Raw genomic sequence first — 27,342 nt, 5'->3', positions numbered from 1 at the left:
ATTGTACTCACTCTAAAGTCCAAACTTTTCACCATGGCCTACGCAGCCCGAGGCCTTGCATGATCCAACCCTTGCCCATCTCTTATTTCATCTATTGGTTCTCTCACCCTCTATCACTGTGCTCCAGCCACACCAGCCTTCTCTCTGTTTCTCCAACATTTCTGTCTTATTTCAACTTTGGCACCCATCCACCTATTGTCTTCTGAAATATTGTCTCCGTCCTCACCCTGCCCACCCCCCTGCCACCGGTGCCTCTGGCTCTTTCTTGCCATTCAGGTGTCAGGTAGCATATACCTCCTCCACCCACTGCAACTAAAGTAGCAGCAGCTTTCTCTCCATCACATGTGGTAACATCACCTTGTGTTATGTTGTTCATAGTCTATAGCCAAGATCCCCCCCAAATCCTCTTTATTACTTGCTAACATGTTTGTTGTCTTTGTCCCATTTTAACATGTTGTCTCTCATTTGCAGGAATCTTGTCTGTTTTGTGCTCACTGTGTTTCAGTATATACAGTGATGCCTGGTGTACCCTAGCAATACCTAAGACTCAATAAATATTTGTTGAAGAAAATGAATGAGCACAGAAAACTAAGGAGGAACCAGAAAGGGCCCAACTTCATACAAAGGAAATAGCTTCTTCTTTTGCCAAAATCCACCTTTGATATTTCCAATTGCCTTGCTTCAACTGTCTACCATATGTAGCCAGAAAGCAAAGTCTCGGACCTCACACTTGCCTAATCTGTACGCTGCCAGGGTTGGCTGGGGGAGGGGGCTTCACTCATCTCTGTTTATTTGCGATTGCCCCTACCTGACTAAGCATTACCATAGGTAAATTATGGCTTCAGGTTTAACTTTTCCATTGTTTTAGATGCACAAGTGTTTATTTCCCTTAAAACACTCCCACTAAAAGGCACTGGCAGTTTTGGAGGAAGGTATGTTGCTGGCTTCCGATAGTCAACCAGGTCAAAGAACTGGGCATGCGCAGATGCCCTGCTTTCAACTTTGGTGAGAAGTTCGGTGGGTAAGGGCACAGTGTGCTGCTTAGCACCACTGAACATCTGGTGGAACAGGCGAAGAGGAAAGCAGTTAGAATTTTATTCTTTTTAGCATCATGTTAAATTGGCCATGAAACCAGGGATGGTGCGATTGAATTATAAGAGGGCTGAAGTATTAAATAAAAGTCTACTAGATAGTCAAGGTGTTTGGCCAGGTTCTAATGGAAGGCAAGGCAGATTTGAAAAACATTAAGTGGAAAAGACAACATCTTCTTTGCTCATAATTTGCCTCATTTAATACTGGGAGACAGGGCCATGGTGTTTGCACCTCTTTCAAGAGGTGATTTCTCCTGAGAAACAGGGTGTTTCTTTTTTGAAGGGGAATCGACAGGCCCTTAAATGTCAGCGGGATCCAGGAGAGTGGCCAGGTGGAACATTTTATCATCATTTCTCGTTTTCTTGCTTGTGACTTTTCTGTCTGGCCTTTTCCACGTTCTCCATCATGTCCAGACCTTGGACAGACTAACCTGGTCGATGAGGATGTTAAATTTGAGCTACTTTCAGAGCCAGAGTAAATGCATCTGTCAGGAGAGACGGACTCAGCTTGCCAACTCAAGGATGGCAGAAAACCCACTGCCTTTATCACCATTTAATCAAGACCCTCTATCATACTGGGTTAGTGGGAAATTCAACGTTGGTCATTTGGAGGGGGGCATGTCCCCTGGGATGTTTAAAAGCCACGTCTGAGGTGGGGAGGGAGACAGGTAAGCCCTGCTTTGTAGGGTTTGCTGATTTCTGTGACACAAATATTCCCTCTGCAGTTTGAGCTACTAACGTGGTGCCTGTGAGTGTGGGGCTGGGGGCAGAGTTTTGCGTTAGCCCCGCTGCTACTGTTCCCACCAGACAGACACTATGACTAGGAACAACCTCAAGGGCATAGGTCACAACAGTAAAATGTATAAAGTCATTAGGAACCGATGAGTTTCAAGTTTTTATTGTCTTTGTTTTAATATCACATATTTAATTGTAAGTTTATATAATTCAATTTTTAACAATAGCCCTGTTTCATAATTGGCTTGTGAATTTCCTGGAAATTTAGCAATTGTTTCTGGTTATAAGCTGGCTCACCACTGCTTGTTCCTCTCCTCGGGCTGGGTTGGGTGAGGCTTGGTATCTGGCACTTAACACAGATCAAAACATCTATTGGCACCTCTCCTTATTAGCTCTTATCTACTATTAAAGATTATTGTGGAAACTCAGTGCCCAGGCTCTGGAGATTCCGTGGTGTTTTTGTAGCTGGGCATTTGGGTTGGAATCACCTACCTCAAGGCCGATAATATCCAGCCTTTAAGAACCGACCTGGTCATGATGGCTGGGTATGGCCAGTGTCTGTCCTGATTGATTGGTGCCCATTGCCATACCGATGGTTCCGTATTTTGAACCTCGCCTCTGACCCAGTTTCCCCTTGCACCATGCTTTGAAGCCAGGACTCTCCTCCAGGCATGGCCGTGGAGCCAAGTGCAAATCCTGTTGGGAGGCTCATCTTCAGCCATGCGGTCTTCTGTGTTTGCTGCCTAGCATGGAGGCTGCCCCGACTCAGGTGGCTCCTGGCTTCCTGACTGGGCTTCCTGCCTGCCCGCCCTGGGGGCGTTAAGATTTCCAAGGCATCAGCCTCCAAAGCCTTCCAGCCTGCTTTCAAACACTGAAGGGCCAGTAGTCCTTATTGGGTCCCAGCTCTTAATTCTGATGGCCAAGTAGTTGACATATCATCCCCAAGCTTGGCTTTGTGTGAGACTCTGAGACTGAAGTCCATCAGCCCCCTCGAGCCGGGGACATTCTCTGCAACATTACCTCACCCTATTATATCAGTGTAACCAGGCTGCCATAGAATACCACAGACTGAGTGGCTTCAGCAGCAGACATTTTTCTCGCAGTTCTGCAGGCTGGAAGCCCAAGGTCAAGGTATGAGTAGGGCTGGTTTCTCCTGAGGCTTCTCTCCTGGACTTGTAGAGGGCACCTTTTTGCTGTGTCCTCATGTGGCCTTTTCTCTGTGTATTTATATTCCCGGTATCTCTTCTTCTTATGAGGACACCAGTCCTATTCGATTAGGGCCTGAATGTTATGACCTCGTTTAAATTTAATTGCCTCTTTAATGGTCCTACCTTCAAATACAGTCACACTGGGGGTTTGGTCTTCACCACATGAATTTTAAAAGGGACACGATTCAATTCACAACGACCCTTGAACACTTGAATGTGTTTGGCCCAAATGGATATGTGCCCTAAGGGTAAAATATACGCCGGGGTTTTCATCATCATTTTTCATCACTTTTCATCATGTATTCAAAACAGAATACAAAGCATCTCATTGATACTTTTTAAATGTTGATTATATGTTAGATGGTGATATCTTGGGTATATTGGGTTAAGTAAAATATATTATTAAAATGACTTGCACCAGTTTCCTTTTACTTTTTTTAGTGTGGCTACTCAAAAACTTTGAATGACATTGTGATTTGCATTATGTTTCTGCTGGACAGCAGGTATCAAAAGGCACGCCAAGAACTGACATGCCCATTCCTCCTGTGGTCACTGGGGATATGTCATTCTCTGGGGCCCTGTCTCGACCCCTCTCTTAGTCTCTTCCCCCCTTTCCTTCTCCCTGCCTTCTTTGCCCGCACCTTCCCACCTCCTCCGAGGCTCAGTCACCCAGTGCTGGAACCTTGTACTAGTGGACACGTCACGGGTAGGGATGCGGGTGAAATGTCTCACTGTGGTTTTCACTGTGGCCTGGCTCCAAGGGGGAGATGCCTAAAGTAAATGGGCCTTCACGCTGCCTGCAATACCCCCATGAGCACGTCTTGTGTGTTTTGTACTAAGAGAGTCTCTATTTCTTCCTCTACCTTGAGTTGCTTTGCCCAAGGCATCATTTATGATCCCCCCTTGGATCATTCCAGCTCCCAGGAAGGAGTTAAGGGGAGAGGAAAAAAAGAATCCTGTCTTACCCCATAGGGATGAATCAACTCTGGTCCTTAATCTGAATTTGCTCACACTCACAAGGAGGAAGGACTTGGTAGGCTGGGGAGGGATACGAACAGCACTGTATTCAAGGCCATACCAGGGGCACTTGATAGGCATCATTTCACCCAGTACCTCTAACAACCTCATGCCATATTCATTTTACAGGTGAGGAAACAGAGACTCGGGGAGGTTCGATAAGACTTCCAGTGGCAGCAGCTGGCAGGTTGCAGGGACAATATTTGAGACCAAGCCTGTTTGACTCTTGGCTACCACGCTGTAGGCCTGGAGCAAAAAGTAAAGATATTCCTGGAGCTCTCTTGGGTTGGATCCATATCCAGGAAGGAGAGCAGAGGGAATTCTAGGCAGGGACTGGCATGTGCAGGAGTGGGGACGTACTTCTGGTACAGGTACCCTTTGAAAAGTCTGGCCAGGAAATGAATCCTTGCGGGGTTACCCTCCTGTACGTCTTCTGCTTAGTGTTCAGGGTTGGCGGGGAGGTTGGGGGGGTGGGGGCCAATGGGACTCGGCAAGGACTTGTAGGCACCACCCCATAGCCTGACCACCCTGTCAGGCTGTCTATGGGTTATTCCATGCCGGGCTCACCCACCGGCTTCGTCTAAGGTCTTTCTTCAGGTTTATTATTTCCTTCTCCAAATGCCTGATGTTCTGCACTGGTTTCTCTGGGACCTGTTGGGAAAGCCAAGAAGTGAAAGAAAGAAGTATTAGTACAACTGCAAACAGGGAAGCCCCACTGCAGGAGGTACATGTGTTCATCTGATCAGGTTGGAGGGGTTTGAAGCAGTGCAGCATCCTTTTGTACACCTAAGAGGGACAGTGTGTGGGACAGTGGAAATATCAAGGGCTTCAGAGATAGGCAGATCTGATGCCAGATCCTGGTTCTGTCTGGTGACCGGCTGTGTGACCTTGGACAAATTACTCAACCTCTCTGGGCCTCATTTTCATTGGCAGAACGGGGGCCTAATTCCTACCTTGTTGTGACAGTTAAATTAACTGCTGCCAAATTCTGACTCATAGCAAGCATTTATAAAATAGAGGCTTCTATTATTAGTATTATACTCAAAGGAAAGCAAAGCATTAAATGTTAATCATCGTTGTTGGCAGCACAGGCAGCTGATTTTGAGGTCCCCAGCTCCTCAGTGTAAAGACGCGAATGTACTTTCTTTCCTCTTGCTGCCCGCACCCCTTGAGCAGGATTTTGTGAGTGAATTTTCCAGGTAATTGTTCATAGCTTTTTCTTTCCCTTCCCTCTATTCATTTGCCTTGACTGGCCATAGGGAAGCCTCCCCACGCTTCGGTTCATTACCCAGAAGTTGATAACAGGCCGCCATAAAGAAGAGAGTTAAATTAACTGCATTTTAATATAAAAATTACTTTTCTCAGCCACCAGTTTGGTGAAACAATAACAAAACTATTATCTGAATTAGCCTGTCCTGAAATTAATTTCTGCAACATTGGGGTTTTAAAAAATAATAAATAAAAGGAAATACCAAGAAATTATGGGAAAACAGGTGCTTTCAGATGAAGCTGCTGGAGAACACTTTGTGATGACTTTTCTGAAGGGCAGCCCGTCAGTGCCTGGCAAATGCTGGGACCGTGTGCCTGCCCTCGGGTGTGACCATTCCCCTGTCGTTGAGTGCCCCACGGGAATAACCGTGTGGGTGCAGAGGTTTACCCGCAAACTTCCCCAGGACGCTGCTCTTGGGAGCAAACTCTTGGAAGCTGCCTATTCACCTTAAATAGTTGCACTTTATCGAAGCAATAGACTACTGTGCAGCAATTAAATATAATGATATAAGTGTGTTTATTGTTACAGATGGAGATGTTTGAGTTTTTGAGTGGGAAGACATGTCACAAAGTAATATGTATCACATGATTCTGTTTTTGAAAAATGATCTTTGTGGATGTACACATATCAAAAGTTATGGGAAGCCAAGCCCCCACCCCCAAATGCTGTGATTCTCTGTAGGGGTGGGATTTTGACAAATTTTATTTTTTTTCTTTGCTTATGGGAGTTTCCTATTACTCTGTAATGAGTATTAATCAACTAAATAACAAAGAGAAAAGATTGTTAAAAATAAGTGGCCAGGTGAAGTTTGACAAAGACGGATTGCAAGCACTGCATTGAAGGTGCTGGTGTTATGTTAACCCTAAAGGTCAGGGAGTGAAGACAGGCCAGGAGCCCACTAACAGAAGTCATAATACGGACACGCGGGTGGGGGCATGGTGCCTGTCCCACAGCATCCGCACTCACCGTCTCTGACAAAGGAAGTGGGCTATGGTGCCTGCTTCTCTGGGGCTTTTAAGTGAAAGGTTGGGAGTGTAGCGATATGGCAGTTGAATGATTGTGGCAGGTGGTGGGGTGGAGCCTGGAGTCTGCAGTGGAGAGAAGGGACCGTCTGATTCTCGCCCCCGTTACTCCTGGTTCACGCAGTGCTGGGCACGGCAGCTCAGGTTAAGGGCGGAGAGGCTATGGCAGTCCCCCAGCGTACTCATAATTGCAGCTCCTTCTCATCCACTAAATAAAGTGTGTAAGGATACAAAAAAAAGTATCTGGGATAGCCTTGAATAAGCTCAACTGGATATGAAACAATGAAATCATTTATAAACTTTATCTGTTTAGCTATTATTAGAAATGACATAAGTAATATATCTTGCTCATCGCAATACACCAAGGGGTTTCAACTTGAACCCTTGGCTGAAAACAGATGGCAGACCTATCAGTTTTCATCTTGAGGGATGGATGGAATGGGCGGGAGACAGGCCTCCAAGGAGGCGTGTAAGGATCTCCAGCAGTACTTTCAAAAAGTTCTATGTAATAGACACTTGCTTTTCTCACCCCCATTATCCCTTCACCCTCCCTCTTGATAACCGGTTCCCTGGTTATATGGTACCAGCACTAGGGCTACCATGGGGTCCTGAATGGCTGCAACCAGATAGCAGAGCCCATCCCTCATCAGAGTGATTAGTCTTGGGGTGGTCATGGGCTAATAAGATGCAAGCAGGCATTTGCCAGGGGCTACTAGGAAGCATGATTCCTAGATCTTTTAAGGGCCCTCATGGACTACGATCAGAGGAGAAGACATTCACGGGAGATCTGGCAGCCAGTTTGACCATGAGGGGAGCCATCCTGCAGCTGAGAAAGATGGGGAAACAGACAAGAGAATCAAAGGAAAAGTTGTCCCTGGAGCCTTGTTGAACTGGTCGACCTTCGCTAGCACCTGGACTTCTCATAAAATTTCCTTTATTATTTGAACCAGTTTGAATTGGTTTTTCTGTTTCCAGCAACCACAAGATTTCTCTTTGAAATATGGCTCCTGGTGTGCCAAGGCAGTCGACAGATCAAGAATTATTTTAACCAGTCCCCCTTCGGATATCAAAATCAGATGACCCTATTCTGGCGCACTTTGTAGTAGAAGCAATGAAACTGGCCCTGTTGAGATCAAACATGTGAAATCAGGTTGCCTCTCTTTCTCATCCTTCCCTTTTTTTTAAAAGCACCCCACTAGCTCTTTCCTTCAGGACCAAAGTAACTTTCTTAAAAGATATTGTGAATTAAACACATTTACAAACAAGGAAAAAACAAACACACTCAAACTTCCCCACCAGGTAATTTGGAAGCACGTGATCAACACCTTGCTTGATGCCATAGCTGTATATCCATCACTCTCATAAATACCTCAGGTTTCACCCTCTCCATGAAGGAACTACGACACTGTCCAAATTTCAAGCATTTCCCCCTCAAATCCCACCTAATTTTAGTTGCCTGTGCACCAGGAATCCACACCATTGGAAGAGGGTGAATTTGCATTGATCTGAATTGGTGCTGAACAATGTGTAGAAGCAAAGCCAAATTGTGTCCTCAGACTTGACTTGACACAGAACTTTAGCAGGACAAAAGCCTCCCCAAAAGCCCTGCAATTAATGTCAGCATTTCAATGGATTCTTGGGAAACCTTTTTCATTAAGACCATTGTTTAATTACAATTAGAGTAAGCTGGCAGTAATAATTGGCTTTGAGTGAGGGAGTTCTGTTTGTCAGGACATTTACAAACACCATTTGCTAGAAACACATTTAAGTTTCCAGAGCATCCAAGGAGCATCTCTACAACCTTGCCGGGTTGGTGGCAGTTTCACCATATGAATGACAAGCCTTAAAAATACATTTCCTTTTACCCCAGCAATTCCACTTCTATCCAAGGAAATTACACAGAGAGGGTGAAAAGACATCCACGAGGATGTCTATAACAGCAATGTGAATAATAGTGAAAAACATACAAATGTTCAGCAATAGACTTTGGAGCGGGGGAGGGGGCGTTGTGAACCATGGTCTATCCAGACAATGGTATATGATGCATATGAATTCGGTGCTACTATTCAATGTCGCAATCGATGTATACTTACTGATGTGGAAAGGAATATAATTTCAAGTGAAAATGCATGTTACAAAATATAAAGAACTTAGACTATAGAGAATTTGAAGACTTATATTTATAAAAATATATAGAAATTTCTAAAATTTTACATAACCTGATACAAATTATGTCTTTTAAATTGATTTTAGAAAGAGAGGAAGGGAAAGAGAGGGAGAAGAACATCAATTTGTTGTTCCACTTATTTATGCATTTGCATTCATTGGTTAATTCTTGTATGTGCCCTGTCTGGGGATCGAACTCACAACCTTGGTACAAAGCTCTAACCAACTGAGCTACAGGTCAGGGCCAAATTATGTTTTAAAATATTTATATATGGCAAGGTATATGTATAATTATAAAACAAGCTAGAAGTAAATAAAACAAACTGTCAGCACCGATACTATCTCGGGGTGTTTGAATTATACATAAATAATTTTTAATTTGGGTTATCTTTCTCCCTAATATTAAAATAATTTGCATATATTACTTCTGTAATAAAATAATAGTGTCTTTCATGTTTATAAAGCAATTCTGACTAATTCTACCAATATAAGCAAAATGTGATTTTTCATTGGTATTTTAAATTGAGTAAATGTCTGGAATGAAGTAAGTTAATAGTTTATTTTAATACACTGTATCATGCAGGAAATCAGGGCTCATGCGGATAGTTCAGTATAAGAATTCAACATAGGGGAGCAGTTCCAAAGGTGCTGGAAGGGCTGAAAAGCCCAGTAAGGGATGGCAAGACAAGTCAGAAATGGACGAAGAAGGAAGACTCTACCGCCTCCCCGGACACCAGCTGGCAAGGGTGCCTGGGAAATGCAGTTTACAAGGTTCAGCCTCCCTGTGGGATGCAGGAAGTGGAGATGAAGGTCAAAAACAAATGATTGTGGTTACAGCTTATGCAAATACCTTGGCTTCTGGTGCTGCCCAGCTACTTTTGGAAGGACAAGCTGGCTGACAGTTTTGCAGTTGGAAACTTTGTATATTCCTTACCTTTTGATCCTAAGCCTGAGATTCCTAGAATTTTCCATGGTTTAGGTGCCTATCCAGAATTCTTTCTCCCTGCTTTACTCTCCAGCCCCCTGTCAAATTCATTAACAAAGTGTGTGTCTAGGGAATCCAGAACCCTCCCATTTCTGCCAGTTTCTTTTCCCAGAAGTATTGTATGATGCAGGTCTTTGTAGACCACCACTTCTTGCATCAGAACCTGTGTGTTCTATGTCTCATAGCCTTCAGGTCCTTATCACTGCTAAACAACCTGGTGCTAAATATTTCCTCCCTACTGACACTGATTAATGGGTCTCCCTATCCAGGTAACACATTTGCAATTCAACTGTACATTTAAGATTGTATTCTGGTTATGAAACTAACTAATGAACATTATAGAAAATCGGGATAAGAGAAAAAATTAGGAGAAAATAAAAACCAAGTATAACCCCATCGCCATCTCTTTGGAAGACCCTTGCCTTGATTTCTGTGACTATTCCCAGCCGGTTCCATCAAAGCCACCGTAGTACCCTTGACTCTAATTTTCTGTCCTTGCCTCCTTTGGGTGTGCTGTTGGCCTGAAGAGCCTTCTGTATTTCCAATGCCTTGCAAAACGTGGGCGGGCGGGGGGGGGGGGGGGGGCGGGGGGTGCCTCTGGGTTTTTTGTTTGTTTGTTTGTTTCCTGGAAAACAAATTCAAATCTCTGCCCTGTCTACCTTTTCCCTGCAGCATGTATTCTTTCTCCAACTGATCTGTAGATGGGTCTTTGAGAGCAGGGCTCTGAGAAACACCATGTGATGTTCTGTAACGTGTCAGGGTAAAAGCTGGTATACGTGTGTGGGGTGGGGAGAGCACAGGCTCACCGCGAAGACTTGGGTGGGGATGGCTTTTTGGGCAGGCATACTCACCTTTCACATTCGTGTATGGGGGCTGTGTAAATCATAGCGTCTGGAAGCTAGTTGGTTTAATGTGGCAGCTGAGAAGTGGGAGATGGTGGGAATAAATGGAAAGAGCTTTGTTGTCTCAAAGACTCAGGTTGGAGCTCTGGCTCTGTCACCGGGGTGTTGAGCGATCCTGGGCAAGTTACATATCTCCCCGAGTCTGATTCCCCCTCTGTGATCTACCAATGACATTATGTATCGTTCATCTGTGTGCCACACAACCTCCTGAGTGTGTTCTTATTTGAAATGCACAGCTCCATTTAGACCTTGCCATATTATTCTTCCCATTTTATAGAGGAGCAGCCTGAGGCTTCAAAAGGTAAAAACAACATGCAATTGAGAGGCTTCATCTGGATCTGAGCTTGAGTTCAAGTGACATGAAAGCCTGTGTTCTTAATTCTGCCTCATTTTCCACCCACCCTCCATCTTGCATAGTGGGGGCCAAATAAGGGATAGCAGTCACTAGCTATCAATTTGCAGATATTACCTCCAAAGCCTGCCTGCTGAATTTTGTTAGATTTTGTCATAAACATTTTTATGTGACAGAAAATCAGAATGATTTGTCGAAGGTCACGGCCGGAAAGCCAGTCTTTTAAATATCTGTCGTTCTCGTGTCTTTTATGAAAGAATGTTCCAAACCCATCTTTGCTATTTCTTATAATATGATCTACTTTCTAGAATCAGATTAAGATGGAAATGAATTCCTGCTAAATGTGCTTGGGCTGATACAGACATCAGGGGAACAGCTGGGAGGTTCTGTTGAGTGGTGAGGGGGAAGGGAGAACATTTGAAAGAAGGAACTGAAGAGCGAGCAGCAGGATTTACAAATTTCAGACTCATCACAGAGAAGCTGTAAAGAAGGAGACAGAGAGCGGGGAGGATCCGTGGTGGGAATCTACACATGAGCCCAGAGATCTTAGCTTGCACACCAGCATTTAAGCCTTTGTTCGTTTTATAGTGGTGATGGGCATTTTCCTGTGGGGAGAGTGAAGTTCTTCTTGTCATAAGGATATAAGGTGGGCCCCTATCTATTAGGGAGAACCTGGAACTGGGGGCCTCATTCATGGGCAGACCCTTCAAGCTGAAATATGATGCTGAATCATTTAAAGAATCTCTTTGCTGAAGGCAGGGTGCCTCCTTTAGAAAGTACTTTGGTTCAACCCCCTTGCCCCTTTTTTAATCATCTTCCTTCTGTGGACCCAGGAAAAAGGATGTTGAGGATTGGCAGGGAGGGGTGATGGAAAATGGGACTCATCTTTGAAGGGGGTGACTGAGTCCTCTGCTGAGAATCTAAGGGCAGAATAAGTAGCCAAAGTCCTCTGGGGGACAGAAGGATGACAGCGATCCCCAGGAAGAAAGCCGCTTCTCTCTAGCTCTTAGCAGTGTCTGGCTCCGAGTTCAGTTTGTCATTCCTGCATGAATGAAGAGGTGATGGCGTCGCAATCTTTAGGGCTGCACGCTCCAGGTTAATTATTAATTACAAGTGGAATGAATTATGCACATAGTGGTGAGGTTTGGCAGGCACCACCTGAACTAGCATGAGCACACTGGGCATCGCCAACGACTGGGACGGATGTAGTATGTGCCCCTGGAGGGAGGCAGTTGAGGGGACACAGCAACACCTGTACTGTCTTCCTGCCCTGAGTGCCCAGCCTGAGTCTGATCACGAGGGAGCAATCTGAAAAGTAAAGGTGAAGGTCATTCTGCAAAATGGATGACCTGGCCTCTTAGAAAAGGTGGCAGGTGGGGCCTCAGGGAAGCAGGCACTGAGATAGGAGCAAGGGGGGATGATGGAGGGTAAGCCTGTGAGGGAGGGAAGAGGGCAAGGGCAGGACTGGGCAGAGAGAGAGACTCAGTCCATGATGGGGGTCTGACAGGATCGCAGCCAATGCAGCAGGGGGCTCCAGAGCAGGGGGCACCCGCCGTGGGCGTCCAAGCGTAGGACCGAAACAGCCAGACCTTGTTGACCAGGGATTGCTGGGCGGATCCTGGCCTCAGCACCAAAGCCACGGTGGGTCCTGAGAGCTCCGATGGCCTGAGGCTCTCAGCTCCCCACACTCCCTGTGGCTGAATGTCAAGTGCTTCCTTGCACTGAGATCAGGGGACACACCGCTTTTGCTTCCACGGTGTCATGAATGAGAAACAAAGGCAGAGGGTCTGTCTCTTTAGGGAACAAGGGGATGTGAGGAAGAGATGCAGCCCTGAATGGATGCTGGACCGAAAAGAGGAAGCTAGAGAGGCGGTTCCTGGGACAAGTGGGGAAATTCGTGCAGGAACTGAGTATTAGAGGATAGTATTGGATTATGTGAAATTTCTGTGTTAATTGAATTATGGTTACAAAGGAGAGGGCCATAGCTAATGCAGGCTGACATATTTAGGTGTGAGGTCTGCAAGTGACTCTCTAAGGGCTCAGTTAAGAAAATTATACACACATATATGGTATATACACATACATATAAATACACAGATATATGTATATCTACATGCATACATACATATGTAAAATACCATGGCAAAATTATAATAGCGAATTTAGGTTAAAGTTATATAACTGTCCATTGACCATTCTTGTGAGTTTTCTGTAGACTGGGGATCTGTTTATAATATAAAATTGGCGGGGGGAGACAAAATGACTGCAACCTCACTCCCAGGCTTCCCTCTGCTGCACTTAGTCCCCTCGGGTTATCTTCCAAGTCAGTGAAGCAGGAGAGCCTCATGGGAGCGGGGCTTTGGGAATAAAGGCAGGGTCTGGGTTTTGCCCTGATGTTCAGAGTGGGAGCTTAGATGAAGGTGGGAAATAAAGGAAGAACCCAGGTGCCTGAGGCTGGAGGAATTGGGTAGCATTAGAGCATACAAGTCCCTACCTGTAATTAGATTCATTCATTCATTCATTCATTCAGTGCTGTCCTGGTCAAGTTTGAAGCCCTAGTTAGAGGCTGATCAGTTCTCCCTTCCTGAGAAAATGAGTTTATACCACAGCCAGTTCCTTTATAAGGGGGTGGGGGAGCACTATGCACTAGTTCTAATTGCCCCAAGGCCAGATACCGGACAACTAGGGCCAGCCCCTGTGCCGGGAGCCAGTGAAATTATTCTGATTAGCCAAATCCCAGGGAGGCTGAGAAGCCTGTTAGCCTCAGCCTGCTCACCCTGCGTAAGGTACCGTCTATAGAACAGCCTGCTCTTCCCCTGTCCCTGGGTGCCATTACCTGCAGGGCCCTGCCTGGAGGCCCCCTCTCTGTGGGGCTGTAACTACCAAAGGCTCCCGCCTTTCATCTCCCTGAGCGTCAGTATTGTATCCCACCTTCAACGGGCGCTTTACATGCCTATCTGTTACCAGCAACATATCTTTGGCAGAGAATGCCCAACCATGCAAGCAGCTCACCTTGGTTTTAGGATTGGGATGGGGCAAAGCCTGGGGGTGGAGGCATTTTTTACATTGTTCTATTTAATCCCTATTTTATTGAAAAGGAAATCCAGGATCCAGAGAGGCTAAGCCACTTACTCAAGGTCACACAGGTAGTAAGCGGTGGAGCTCCTTATCTTGGACTCCTTGACACCCTCCCCCACTCCCATCTGATCCAGGGGTCAGCTACCTATGGCCTGCTGCTGGTTCTGTACATTGGCGTTTTGCTGGAACACAGTCACGCCCATTCATCCACTACTGTAGACTGAGGAGATTCAGTTTCCCCTCTATCAGCGAGGGGAGTGGATCAGAGACAGGTGTCAGGCAGTCTGGTGGCCTGCATGATCTGTTCGATTTATGCAGTGTTTATAATTATTTGAAATTCATTTCTACCTTTGGAGATCATGGCCTTTCACATACCCAGATTTCCAGCTGTGCAGCATAAAAGAGTTGCAGAAAGTGTGGAGTGCCGGCTTTGTTGTGAGCTGGGTGGTTTGGGGAAGGTGGAGTCTCCAAGTCTCCTAAAGTGACAAGTTATTGTGAAATTGCTGCAGATCAACACTGCGCTAAGCATTTCATGCCATCGGTCTCATTTGCTTCTTTTAACAACCCAGTGAGACAGTGATTAATAAATCCATTTTACGAAGGAGAAATGGAAGCACAGAGGACGTTTGTCAAGGTCACATAGCTGGTCAGCTGTCAGAGATAAGACTGGAACCCTGGTGTGAGGATTACGTTTCTGTTTCAGCCTGACTGGGACAGAGTGGTCAGATAGTTTGTCACACATTGTTCTGGGTGCTTCTCTGAGGGTGTCTTTGGAGGAGTTCAACATTTAAATTGACTGAGCAGAGCAAATTGTCCTCCCTAATGTGGGTGGGCTTCATCTAATTAGTTGAAGGGCTAAATAGAGCAAAAGGCTGCCCCCAATAAGAGGGAACTTCTCTTGCCTGACTGCCTTTGAGCTAGGACATCAGGTTTTTTTTTTTCCTGCCTTCAGACATGAACTGAGACATGGACTGTTCCTGGGTCTTGAGCCCGCAAGCTTTTAGCTCTCTGGGTCTCCAGTTTGCCAGCTGCAGATCTTGGGATGTGTGAGCCTCCATAATCGCGTGAACCACTCCTTTACAATAAACCTCTTTACGTCTATTTCTGTATCTGTCATCTATATGCATCCTATTGGTTCTGTTTCTCTGAAGAACTCCGACTAATACATCCAGTCTCCTTGCATTTAAAACTCGAGTCCTCAACTACTAAGCCTCTTTGGAAATACAGTCTTTTCTAATCCTTCATGTCACAGGGAAAGACATTATTCCATTATTTGTTTCTTAAATACTCCCTGTTTTCTGAGGTGGATGATTGGTTTGCTGAGAAGGAAGATGAGTGTGAAATATGGGTACTGAGGAGATGCAGAGTGAGGGTCCCACCTGACAAAGGCAGAGCCATATACGTTGTGGCAGGCGGGCGGGGCGCCTTGGGGCCGGGGGAGGGAGGAACGGACATGGGGTAGGGGGAGCACAAGTTTAAAGGGCTGTTTTATTGGTTTTTTTTCTTCCATAGGAGGTGATGTAACCCTCCCCTTTATGTCTTCCAGTAAAATCTACATTACACACTGGCGTTTTTGAGCGGGAATTTCTGAGGGGCTTGGCACCGTGTGAGCGAGAGGGGGAGGAGCAGCAGATGCAGGGGGAGAATAGGGTGCAGATTCAGGGCCCCAGCCCCTGGCCCTACTAGCTGTGTGACATCAGGCCAGTCACTTTCTCTTTACTTCAGGCTCCCACCTGGCGCCTGGCAAGCCTGCACTTACTGCTGTGAGGGGCAAGGAGGGCTGGGTACACTGGGCTTGGTGAACCACACATGCCAAGGAAATGTTACTGTCATTGTCACTATATCATGAGTCTCTGGAGTTTTTACAAAATGAAATCATAAATTATAATTGAAAAGTATAATGTGAGTTATGACACTATTACCCAATAAACTAAGGGCAGGCTGATGAAAGCTATCAACAACCCGGAGGTAGTCAGCAATGCAGCAATGTAACAGTAGGTGGCGCTAGATGCCATGGCTTTCAATCAAGTCTGGGTTTCCCACCTCTCGCTTGATTGAAACGAAAATTGGCAACCAGCATCTAGGAGCCCCCGTTAGCTCCAGGATTGAGCAGCAGCCACTGTGCTATCCACCAGTTAAAGACACAGAGAGAGACAAGGAGAGAGAGAGGGAGAGGGAGAGAAACGTTAATCAAATACATTAAATCTCTTAAGCTCTTTTGAAAGATTGGCAGGAGAGGCCAGCAGTCCTGCCAATGGGAATCCATATGGGCTGCTATTCAAAGTCCTGGAGGAAATTCAGGACACCGGCCCCAGGATGTAGCAAGAACCTTGCCAACACTGCTCCTGTTTAATAACCATACCAGTGCCTAAATTTTCAGCACCTTCCATGTGGCTGGAGATGTGCTAGGGCAGGGATGGCAAGCGCGCTCCAGCCTACCATTAGTAGCAGTGGTTATCTGGAGCTCCCTGCAGTCCAGTCTCATCAGAAAGGTGTTCTTTGATTGATTAGCAATGTCTGCCATGGCCCCAGGAGGGAAAATCAGTGCCACGACCTACAACTGCCATCCCCATGCTGGGCTCTTTACCCGCCTTTTTTCACTGAATCCTCATGACCACCCCAGAAGTTAAGTGTTGTAATGATTACTGCTCCCACTTTTTTAAATGACTGAGGAACCTGAGGCCCAGCCTAGTTAAATAACTTGCCTGAGGGCGCCCAGCTGGTGAGAGGGAGGATCAGAAGTTCAGCCCTTCTAGTTCTCTGGGGGGCCTGCTGTGTTACTTATCACACAATTTACTTCCTTTCTTGAAAGTCAGACAAGCTATTTGGCAACTCATCCTAGAGAAATGAAATGTGTCGTGGCCAGAGAATGTCAGACTCCCTTCACACTGTCAGTATCCTGGTGGGGAGCATGTGTGGGTTGAGGGTTAAGTTCCCGTGTGGCTTCAGCACCTTCCTCCCTGGAAGAAGATAAAGTTGACTTTTTTGCAGAATTCAGGGGAACCCCTTGAAGGTCCAAGGAAACCCAGCCTCCCACTAGTTAATAACAGTTAACCCCATTTACCACCTGAGAAACAGAAGCGGAGCCAAGTTTAAGCCAGTGGTGAAGGGAGAAAGACCCAAGATGCAGAAGGTCTGGCTGGGGCTCGAGTCCGTCCCCCTTGGCATGAGCCTCCAGGAGACCCCGAGGCTGCTGTGATATGAATTCTGTGATGCTGACTGCGGAATGCCCTTCGAGGCCTGGTCACAGGGACCAACCATGTCGTGAGCCTGGGTGACGGGCAACACCAGTTCAACTATTTCTTAATGACCTACTATGAGTTAGTTAGGAACTGGCTGGGATGTGACATTGAACAAGACACCATTCCTGTCCTCAAGGAGCTCACAGGCTGGCGGAGGAGACGGATATGAAACAGAATTCAGCGACATTGGGGTCAAGTGCAGGCATCAAAGCCAGCTTGGAGCTGATGGTTCAGAATAGAAGAGTGGAGGGAAAAGGGGCTCAAACAGAGGGAATGGTGAGGACTTGGCAGGCAGAGGATGATGGGGGAGGGGGAGGCAGCGATGTTCCCTCTCATAATCTCACACAGGAGAAAACATCCTAAGGCTGGTGATGCTGCTGAGAAGCCATTGGAAGCCACGAGAAGCCACTTCTGCAAAATAGCTTAAAGATGAGGTTCCCAGCTGAGGACCAAAGATGCAGCATCAAGTTTCATTTCATTTTAGTTCTTTGTTTTTTTTTTTTGAATAGGTAGTATTTTCATATGGTTTTAAAAACATACAAAAGGGGATGCAGTTTTAAAAAGCATTACCTCCCCCTGTCCTCTGGCCATTTCTCTCCCTCCCTGGAGATGACTAGGGTTACCAAGTTCTTGGGTGTCTTACCAGAGAGGATTTTATACAATAAGCACACACACACACGCCTACCGTATGTGGGGGTACATCCCTGCCAAGGGCCATCAGACTACTCCCCTCCCTGGCCCAGAGCTCCCCTTGGTGTCCTGCCCTGGCCCCTTGGGCATTGTGGTGACTCATGTGGCCTCTCATGATAAGCTGACGTTTGTTCCCAGCTGTCCTCAGAGTGCTGTTTCCAGTCGCCGTGTTCTGGACAGATGCATCCAATGCTGCAAACGCTTCCTGTGGATGGAGGAGCTTTATAAATCAGAAGCCAAAGGACCACCGGAAGGCCTCTCACCATTCCTCCGTCCCTGAAGAAAGGGCACGGCCCTCAGTGTGTAGACTCCTCTGCTGCTCTGGCTTCAGCCTGAGGGCCAGTGGAGAGGGCACAGGGGCCGAGGTTCGAGTAGCAGCCTCTGATTCTAGTCACAAGGTGGAAAGAAAATCAAGCAGGTTCCATTAAACATTTTTGTTGTCATTGTATTCAGCTTGCCTCTTCATGATGTTTCATATTTATATTTTTAACATAAGGTTTCAAAGCCACTGATTTAGACGGCTGTTATGCTTACGTGGTAATTGTGTGTTTTTTCTCTTCTCTAAATTCTAGCCTCGTGATGTGTGCAGGGAGTGTGACCTTGTCACTCTATGTCTTTGGTCTCTGGCACAATCCCAAACACAGGTATAGCTTCTTGGCAGTTATTTGTTGAGTGAGTGGTTGATGGGTGAAAACAATACTGCAACATTCGTTGATTTTTAACTTTGAGGCTCAACTCATAGACCAAGCCTGGAAAGCTGAACTATGGGTCCAGAGCGGAATGTGGGCATTCTCAACCTTGACGATGCAGAAGTGGCAGAAAGAGACATTGAGTTGACGAGCAGCTAACCTCTTCTATCAAGTAAGGGCTCAACGGTACTCTGTGGTGAGCGGGGCAAGAAATGCAAATGTAACAGTTGTTTTTTTTCTAAGACTCCTTTTTACAGCACTTTTAGGTTCCCAGCAAAGTTGAGCAGAGGTACAGAGATTTCAGATATGCCCTCAAGCCCCACACATGCACAACCTCCCCCGTTATCAACATCCTCCGCCACAGCGGTCCATTTGTTACACTGATGACACTACGTACACTGACACGTCATTGTCACACGAAGGCCATGGCTTACGTTATGGCTCTGTCTTAGTGTACATGCTGTGGGTTTGGACAAATGTATAAGGACGCATGTCCATCATGATAGTATCACACAGGATTGCTTCACTGCCCTGATAGCATATTTTTTAAAAAAATTTACGTAATTAACTGGTAGAGTAACTGCTAGTTTTCCTGGGGATGGGAGTTGGGGGTAGGGAATGTATCAGGACACAAAGAATCCAGACCCTCAGCCTTCAGAGCAGACAGTCATTAAAGTGTTAAATATATAAACTGAGAAATTCAGGTAAAACTTAAATAATTTGGAGACATAGATTACAGGAAGAAAGAATGGAAGTGTTAGGAGTAGCTGCCCAGGAACGGCATTACGCATAAGAAGCGGTCCAGGAGGAGGGGCCCTTGTCTTTGGTAGGAGGCTTTCCTGGCTATTTTTTCTTTTTCACCTGTGTATGTTTTACGTGAACTTTTTTTAAAAAAGAAATTACAGGAATGTGAGAGCTCTAGTTGGAATTAAAATACAGAGCCTCACGTTCTTCCCATGAAAATTAGCAAACATAAATAGCCATTCTCATTTCGGAGTCAAGACAAAATTAATTTGGAAAAGAAAATACAGCCAGGGAGGCAGAGTTAGCAACCTCAGGAAATTCAGGGAAATGTAATTGAGTAAGAATTATCTCTTTAATTACTTCTGACCAAATCAATAAACAACGTTAGATGAGAAACCACGGTCGCCACCAACGAGTATCAAGTTGCTGAGAAACTAATTGGGGTTCAGCCTTGTTTGAAAAAACAAAACACCTTCCTTCTCATAGTTAATAAACATGGCTCCCAGGGCGAGGAGAGGGGGGAGAACTCGACTCGCTGGTGGTGTGGGGTGCAGAAAAATGATAAGCCAAACCTGCTTCTCATTTTTAAATGTGACCGCCTGCACAGAGAGCCCTTCTTCAGGGAAGGCATGGGTGCCCAGGATGGTGTCAAATGTTCGTCGTCTTGTTTTCCTGGGGCTCAGCGTGGGGGAAGCCAGCAAATTAGAGGGAGGTGAGCCAAACTCCGCCAGGGGAGGTGAGGAGCATTTGTGTTCTCAGAGCACAAGATTCTAGGTGGGAACTGTGAAGATTTCTGTAAAACCATCTTGGACGTGCCTTTGGTGGGGAGGTGGGGAGGAACCTTTTCCAAAGGGTCCCACCGCTGGGCACATCTTCTAGATCTTTCTGGGATCTAGATGGTGTTTGGGCTGCGTTAAGATCCTGTTTAGAGCTGGGATTCAAGTGTGCCCTATTTGCGTAACCTCATGCTGACCTCCCTGCCTGTCTCCATCAGCGTTGGGGTCTCTTGACAGTCATTAGGGTCTTCTCATGTCCTTCTCATACTCTGTAGCTTGCTTTTGGTTTTCTTGTCCCTTGGACTTGTCACTGACTCATCCCCATTATATAGGGCATATTGGATATTCTTTCATTCAAAAAAGGCTTACTGAGTGCATCTGAGGGTGCCAGCCTAGTGCTAGGATACGCACACTTTCCCGAAGCTCCCTCTCCGAGTCTTACGGGGGCAGTCAGACAATGAGGCAAATTACCTTACTTGGTACATAGGCTGTGGTGGCAGGGGCTTTGGGGCTGTGGACATTTCTAACCAACAAGGGCAGCAGGGCCATCAGGGATGAAGGAAGTGACTTCTCTGTCCAAGCAGAGCCTTGAAGGACTAGGAGGGGTCTAAAAGGAGGATGGTGTTCCAGGTGGCAGTAACGGCGTGTGCAAAGATCTGGAGGTGGTCGTGAACTTGATACCGACGGTGGTTCAGTCCGAGGGGAGCCTACAGATGGAACAAGGGTGAGGAGTGGTGGGAAAGGAGAGGCAGGTACCGTAAAGCTGAAGCCAGATTTACCCGTGGAGTCTTGTTTACCTGAGACCATTTTCTCTTTTGCTTAGGCCAGTTTGAATTGGGTTTTTCTATCATTTGCAATTAAAAGGGTCATGATTTTGTTGGGGCATTGCAAGTATTTTGTCTCGAAGACCTCAAACTATACCCCAGGAGAGTTATACTATTCCCTTGTGACTAACCCAAAATCCATAGGAAGTCATTAATTTTAGAGTCATCAGAGATCATCAGAGTTGAGTGACTGACCACCCAACACAACCCCTCCATCTCTTGATAGGTCTACAAAAATGGCTGACGTTTGAGTGCTTCCTAAGTGCTAGGTGCTGTTGAAGGTGTTCCAAGTGTATTAACTCACTTCACCGTTACAACACATTCTGTAGGGTAGGACTGTTCTTAACTTCATTGCACAGGTGTAGAAAATGGAGCTACAGGGAGGAAAGTACATTTCCCCAGTTACATGACAAGCAAGGGACAGAGGTGGTGCTCAGACCCAAACTGCAGTTTGGTTCCAAAGTCTATGCTCTTCCTGCTCTACAAACAGATGAGCGACCCAAATGGCAGAGAGACTGTGAATTTTCCTACGGTCACACAGTAAAGCAGAAGAAGGCTGAGGACAAGAATAAGGTCCTCACTTCCCAGCGTGCCGCCAGCAGGTGCAGTAAATCAAAGGCCAGGGTATGACATCTGGAGCCACACAGACCTGAGTTCACTGGCCAGGGTCTTTGGGGAAAACAACGCCTCTTTGAGGTTCATTTTCCTCACCTCAGAGACGACTTGAGACGGTTGTTATGGAGATTCAATGTGCTAATGAGTTCAGGTCTCTGGACTGAGCTGGTTTACAGGGTCTCTCAATAAGTGCTAGTTGTTAACGTAATTGTTGTAATTAATAAGCTGTGCTGTTAATGAAGGTGTAAAATGCAGGTGATCTTCCACATGACCACAGGCAAGTTGCTGAATTACAGTGGCCGTTGGTCCCATCGGTAAAGTAGGGTTATTATCCGCCCTTTACTCTTGACACCAGAGCATTACGAGGATTAATTAGAAGTTTTATAATGTGCGGTACATTTTGATGCTCTATAAACATGGAAATGTGATGGTTGAATATTTATATAATCCCCATTCCTGAAGATCCTGAATTGCTTAACTAATGTTAAAAAAAATTCCAACTTTGCAAAGGTGTATAAATCTGAGCTGAGTGAAAGGAGATTGGGCTTTTATTGTCTGCCAGCTCAATAGGACTAGGCACCTGGGCGTCAGTGGGCTGAATGCCATGCCAGCATCTTGGGAGTGTATAATGAGGTGCTGAGATTGTGGGGCCCTCTCTTCCTTTAGGTTTGAGCTCCTTCAGGGTTAAGGCCGAATCTTGTCCTCCAGTGGACCACCAGCATGGAGCACAGAGCTTGACATGCAGCAAGCACAGAATAAATGCTTGATGAAGGGGAAGATGGATGGATAAATGGATGGATGGGCAGACAGATGGATGGAATTGTTAACCTCTTGGTGATAGGAGATTTGATGGTTATGGCCCCAAATACTTGGGTCAAAGTAGATGGGGAGTCACCTCACGTTTTGGAGAAAGAGCCACTTAGGCACTGTGACGAATTGGAAACATATTTGACATCGAACAGACCTGGGTTCTCAGGGCTGGGACTGAACCTTTTTTCTGTTTGAAAATGATAATAATGTCTGGACGCTTTGAGCTAAAAGTAACAGGAAAATCCATCCACCCTTGCTTAAACACTGAGGAGGTTTATTGCTTCATGTAGAAAGGAGTCCAGAGTAGGGTTCAGGGGTGGCCTAGAGCGGGGGTCATGTCACTGGGCTGCCTCCAGAGTCAGCTGTTCCTAGAATCAGCTTCGTTCTTGAACCTCTTTCTCTTGTGTTTGTAAAATGGCTTCTGGTATCAATCAGGGTCCAGGCTGCTTTCCCAGAAGCCCCTGGCGAGTCTCCTTTAATGTCTCATTGGCCCAGGTAGGCTTGGGCTGCCCCCCGTTTGAACCACCATCGGCTAGTGAGTAAGACTGCTGTGACTAGACCTGTGCTTCTCAAACTGCGGCCCTTGGACTAACGCCGTCAGCATCACGTAGGAACTTTTAATGTCTGCAAGTTCCTGGGGCACATACAAGAACAGGACCTCTGGGGTGGGACCCAGGACTCTCCATCGGGGATTCCTACACCTGCTAAAGTCCCAAAACCCTGGGGTTAGATGACCCATCTGGGGTGGACTTTGCTGAGTCAACTGCAAACTGTGGATGATAATGCCAACCTTAGAGAAATAATATGTATGTAAAGGACTGGCCCATAGTAGGTGCATAATAACTTCTGGCTTCCCTCTTTTCTTTCCTTCTCTAGTCTAAATATTTACTCTTCCACATTTACTCTTCCTTTCCGCCCTCCCCAAGGTGCCAAATATCCTCATGCTGCTCTGGCTTGTGGAAACCAACCTGTAGACTAATGTATACCAAGGTGAGAGTGACGTAAGGCAGCACTCGGGCTGGTGGCATTTTCACCCTGAACATGGGCATGCAGGGCGGAGGCAACGCTAACCCAGCGGGGTGCTTGGTGGGTGGTGTGATTCCAGCTACGGACCAGGTTTGGTGTGTTGGGGGATGGTTCAGGGTGAGGCCACACTGGCTGTATCTTCAGATTACACCCCGAAGGTAACCTCCTACTCTGGCCACACCAAGGGGACCGGGAGGCTGATCGGGGTACCCAGGGGCAGTGTCGTGAGCAAAGGCAGACGAGAACTGGAAGCTGCGGGATGGGCAGGGCAGAGGTCACTAGGGCTGATGGCATCACTGTGCCCCCTGCTCTCCCCCCACATCTTCAGTCTTGTTGGGCCCTTAGGGAGGGACCCAGTGCCTCCTGAGACTTTGATCTTTCGATCAAAGTCCCACATTCCCTTTGGAGAATAATAATAATTAAGGGGGAAAAAAACCCCAGCAAGGACGATGTTAAACAAGAAAAAAAATGCACTCGAGCAGACATCAGATGAGCTCTGGGCACCGCAGGCTCTGTTGGCCGAGTTTCCTGATTCAACAGCTGGCTCTGCATGTCGGGCTCAAAGGGAAAAAGAGAAATTGGCCACTTGTTTGAAGGAACGTTATTCTGAATAAGCTCGAACTGAAAAGGTCCCTTAATCCCTGGAGAAGGAAAAGTCTTCTTTCGAACAGACGGGAAGGCGAGGGAAATGCTGGCAGGGGGGTGGGGATTCATTAAGTCGGAGCCTGGCCTCTCCCTTGGCAGCAGGGTCCTGTGTGCATCTGCTTTTGAGTCGCTCATAGGCTGAGGGCATGACCCTAGTTTGTCGTTCACGCTTGTGGAACTGATCCTCAGTCCCAAGCTAGGGACATGGAGGCTTCTTAGCAATCAAGATAAATTGAGGCCACTTGAATTAATCAAATTTTCATAACCCATTCCCCTATATATTTTTATTAATGTAGGGTTATTATTATTTTAAAAACTGCCTTTGGCATCACATGGCCCTGGATTCCAGTTTAGTTTCGCCACCTTGAGAAGCAGGGCAAGCAACAGCTTCCCTGAGCACCCATTTCCTCCTCTGTACAGTGAGGACATTCCCAACATGGCTTTTCTCCTTCAGAGATGTGAGAACCGTAGCTAATGAGTTCAGGGCATCTCACACAGCACCTGGCATTTAGTGTGTGCTTAACAAATGTTGGCTATTAAGACAATTGTGAGCTCTGCCAATAAGCTCCTCAGCTCCTGAAGGCCTTGGCTAAACTAACCCTTACCAGGATGAACCAGTATGCATTGAAATAATTTTAAGAATATGAAGGGATCCTCAAGACAGATTGTCTGGTTGTTAAGTACTGGCCCCCCCTCCACTTATTAGCATCTGTGACCACTTTTCTCAGTAAACAGAGGAGAAGGGGGATGATTAGATCTTTAAGGTCACTTTGGACAAGCCTTTCATACTCTGTGAGCCTCTCTGTTCTCATCTGTAAAAAGGTGAAGATGCTCTGATTACCTGCCTTGCAGTGTGGTTGTGACCATTAGACATTGTATGTGAAGTACCTGGCACATAGCAAGCTGTCAGCAAATGGTATCTGGGTGTGTGTGGTGTGTAATGAGAATATTATAATTTGACAAATATTTTGTGGGAGTCTATTAAGGTCTGTTAAGGATGTGCCATTGTTCTGGAGTCCTGGAGCTCAAAACTGTCTAAGCGCAAGGTGCTTAAGGCTGTTAAATACTGTTTGCAAGACCAAAGAAGGTGTGTGAAGACCTTCTCGTCCTCAAAGTTCTTGTTAATACCTGATGGGTTTGTTGTACCCCAGCGGGACGGAAAAGGCCATCTGACCTTTTCTCATACCACCCACACCTCTGAGGGGAGTGCCATTAACTGAGTCGTTTTCCTTACTGGATCCCTTTGCTGGAAATGTCACACAGAAAGAGGAAGCTACAGACTGACATTTCTCTTCTCCGAAAACCTGCCCAGGTGTGGACACAGGTATTTACCGCGACGAAGGCTCTTTTCTAAACACTTGGGAGAAGATTGCACTTGCAAAACTCCCCTGCAAGTTGCTCTCCAAGGGTGAGCTGATTAATCACATTTGTTTTGTATTTGTTCAAGGTAGATTTCAAAACCCATTTATTACAACCACATTTTAAAAATATAAACATCCTCCTATTGAATGCAGGCACAAATCTCCAGGATATGCATTTTTGAACTTGCGGTGTAGGTGGAGACTCAGCCAAAATAAATACTGTTTAGGAATAGTGAAAACAGAACAAGGAATCGTTCGGAGGACAGGGAATGACTATAGGAGCTATGGAGTGAGAACTATGTTGTGGAACTCTTCAGTGCTATTGTGGAATGCATTTTGTTCCTCCTCCCTGTCGAAGGAGAACTTAAACCGTAATTCCTGCACTATGAGCCTAATCTTTGAAATGGCTCAAGCCTCATTTTGATGAATACACGTGATTGAGTTTGTCTAACTAGAGGTTTAACAACCTGTACAATGTATCATGAACACCTGGCAACACTCAACACTTTTACACAGCACCTGCATCTCACAACATGAGGCCCTGGGTTGTGGGATGTTCAACGTGGCTATATTTAGGAGATGAAATCTAGTGTTTGGAAGAGAGAAATTTTGTGCAAGTTTTCAGTCCATGTATTGCTTATAACTGAGCATCATCCAATAGCTTGGGTGGCTGCAGCTTATGGCATTCTTTCATTGGTTGGTTGGTTGATTCATTCATCCATACATCTGTCCAATAAATATTTATTGAGCACCACTATGTGCTAGGCCCTCTGCTAGGGTGCTTGATATTAGGGATGACAATTACTGGGTTGGCCAAAAAGTTCATTTTTTTTTTCCATAAGATGGCTCTAGTAGTGATTAGTTGTCTTTAACTTCATTTGAAACAATTTTGTTAGATTATATTTTGACAGCTGTGATATCAGCATGCATTTAAAAAAAAAACTTATCAAAATTGGTGAATTTTTGTGTAGCCATTTTAATATTGAAGATAGAAGAAAATACATGATTTTTTGGCATATTATACTTTATTATTTCAAGAAAGGTAACAATTCAACTGAAATGCAATAAAAAAGATTTGTACAATGTATGGAGAAGGTGCTGTGACTGATCAAATGTGTCAGTAGTGGTTTGTGAAGTTTCATGCTAGAGATTTCTCTCTGGATGATGCTTCACGGTTAGGTAGACAAGTTGAAGTTAATAGCAATCAAATCGAGACATTAATTGAGAACAATCAATGTTATACCACGTGGGAGATAGCTGACATACTCAAAATGTCCAAATCAATAAAGTTATTGGTGAAAATGAAAAAGTGTGTCTCTTATTTTACAGAAAAAAAAAAATCATATGGACCTTTTGGACAACCCATTGTAACAGCAGTCATACTTTACTGAGTGCTTGCTAAGTACCCTGTATTGGGCTAAGAACTTGGCATGACTTCTCTTATCCAATTTCACTACAGTCCTACAAGGTAAATATTACTATTACTATTATCACCGTTTTACAGAGGAGAAGACTATTCATGTGTTCTCAGTTCCAAATTCCTAGAGAAGAACTGATTGAGGTAAAGAGGGTGGAACTGTGCCCCATAGTTCAAAGCTGGCTGCAGTCCAGGAGAAGGTAGTTACCCCCAAAGTGAAGGTCTCAGGGAGCAGCCCCCTTCTCCCACGCACGCTGGTCTGCAGAGAGTGGACGCGCGCAGGGATGAAGGGATGGGAGGAGACCAAGGGTATGCCGGGTCCGGGGACCACTCTTAGCAGCCTCGCTGCACCTTCTGTCCCTGAACTCCACAGGGCAGCCCTGCTTTTAGGATAAATTCTTCCCTTTCCATCCAGCTTCTCTGAAGCACTTTATATTACTTATCATCAAGAAGGCTTGAGTTGACTGATCTTGAAATCACAGATCTCTGAGTATTTCCAGGACCCTTCTCTGAGTTTTGGCATCTGTCCTTTGCAATATTGTACCCTGCAGCAGAGCAAAGCAGCGGAGTGCACAGGTAGGGCCTTGCCAAGTGACGCACTGCCACGCTGCAGGACCCCACTATAGGAGGCTTCTAGAGGCGGCACCCTCAGGTCAACCAATTTTCCAAGGTTCAGA

General features: G+C 45.8%; 1 protein-coding gene across 1 annotated transcript in view; it reads right to left on the bottom strand.

Annotated features, from left to right (window-relative positions):
- Positions 1-27,342, bottom strand: part of CCDC60 (coiled-coil domain containing 60) — a 126,127-nt gene that overhangs the window by 62,705 nt on the left and 36,080 nt on the right. The window contains exon 2 of the mRNA XM_054594162.1: positions 4,623-4,702. Coding sequence (XP_054450137.1) covers positions 4,623-4,702 — 80 coding nt within the window. The remainder of the gene's footprint in view (positions 1-4,622; positions 4,703-27,342) is intronic.

This window comes from Pteronotus mesoamericanus, unplaced genomic scaffold, assembly GCF_021234165.1.
Source record: "Pteronotus mesoamericanus isolate MK-2021 breed Mesoamerican mustached bat unplaced genomic scaffold, CSHL_Meso_final scaffold_507, whole genome shotgun sequence".
In the NCBI taxonomy this organism is placed as follows: domain Eukaryota; kingdom Metazoa; phylum Chordata; class Mammalia; order Chiroptera; family Mormoopidae; genus Pteronotus; species Pteronotus mesoamericanus.
The sequence above is the reverse complement of the archived record's forward strand: the minus strand, read 5'-3'. Positions and strand labels throughout refer to the sequence as shown.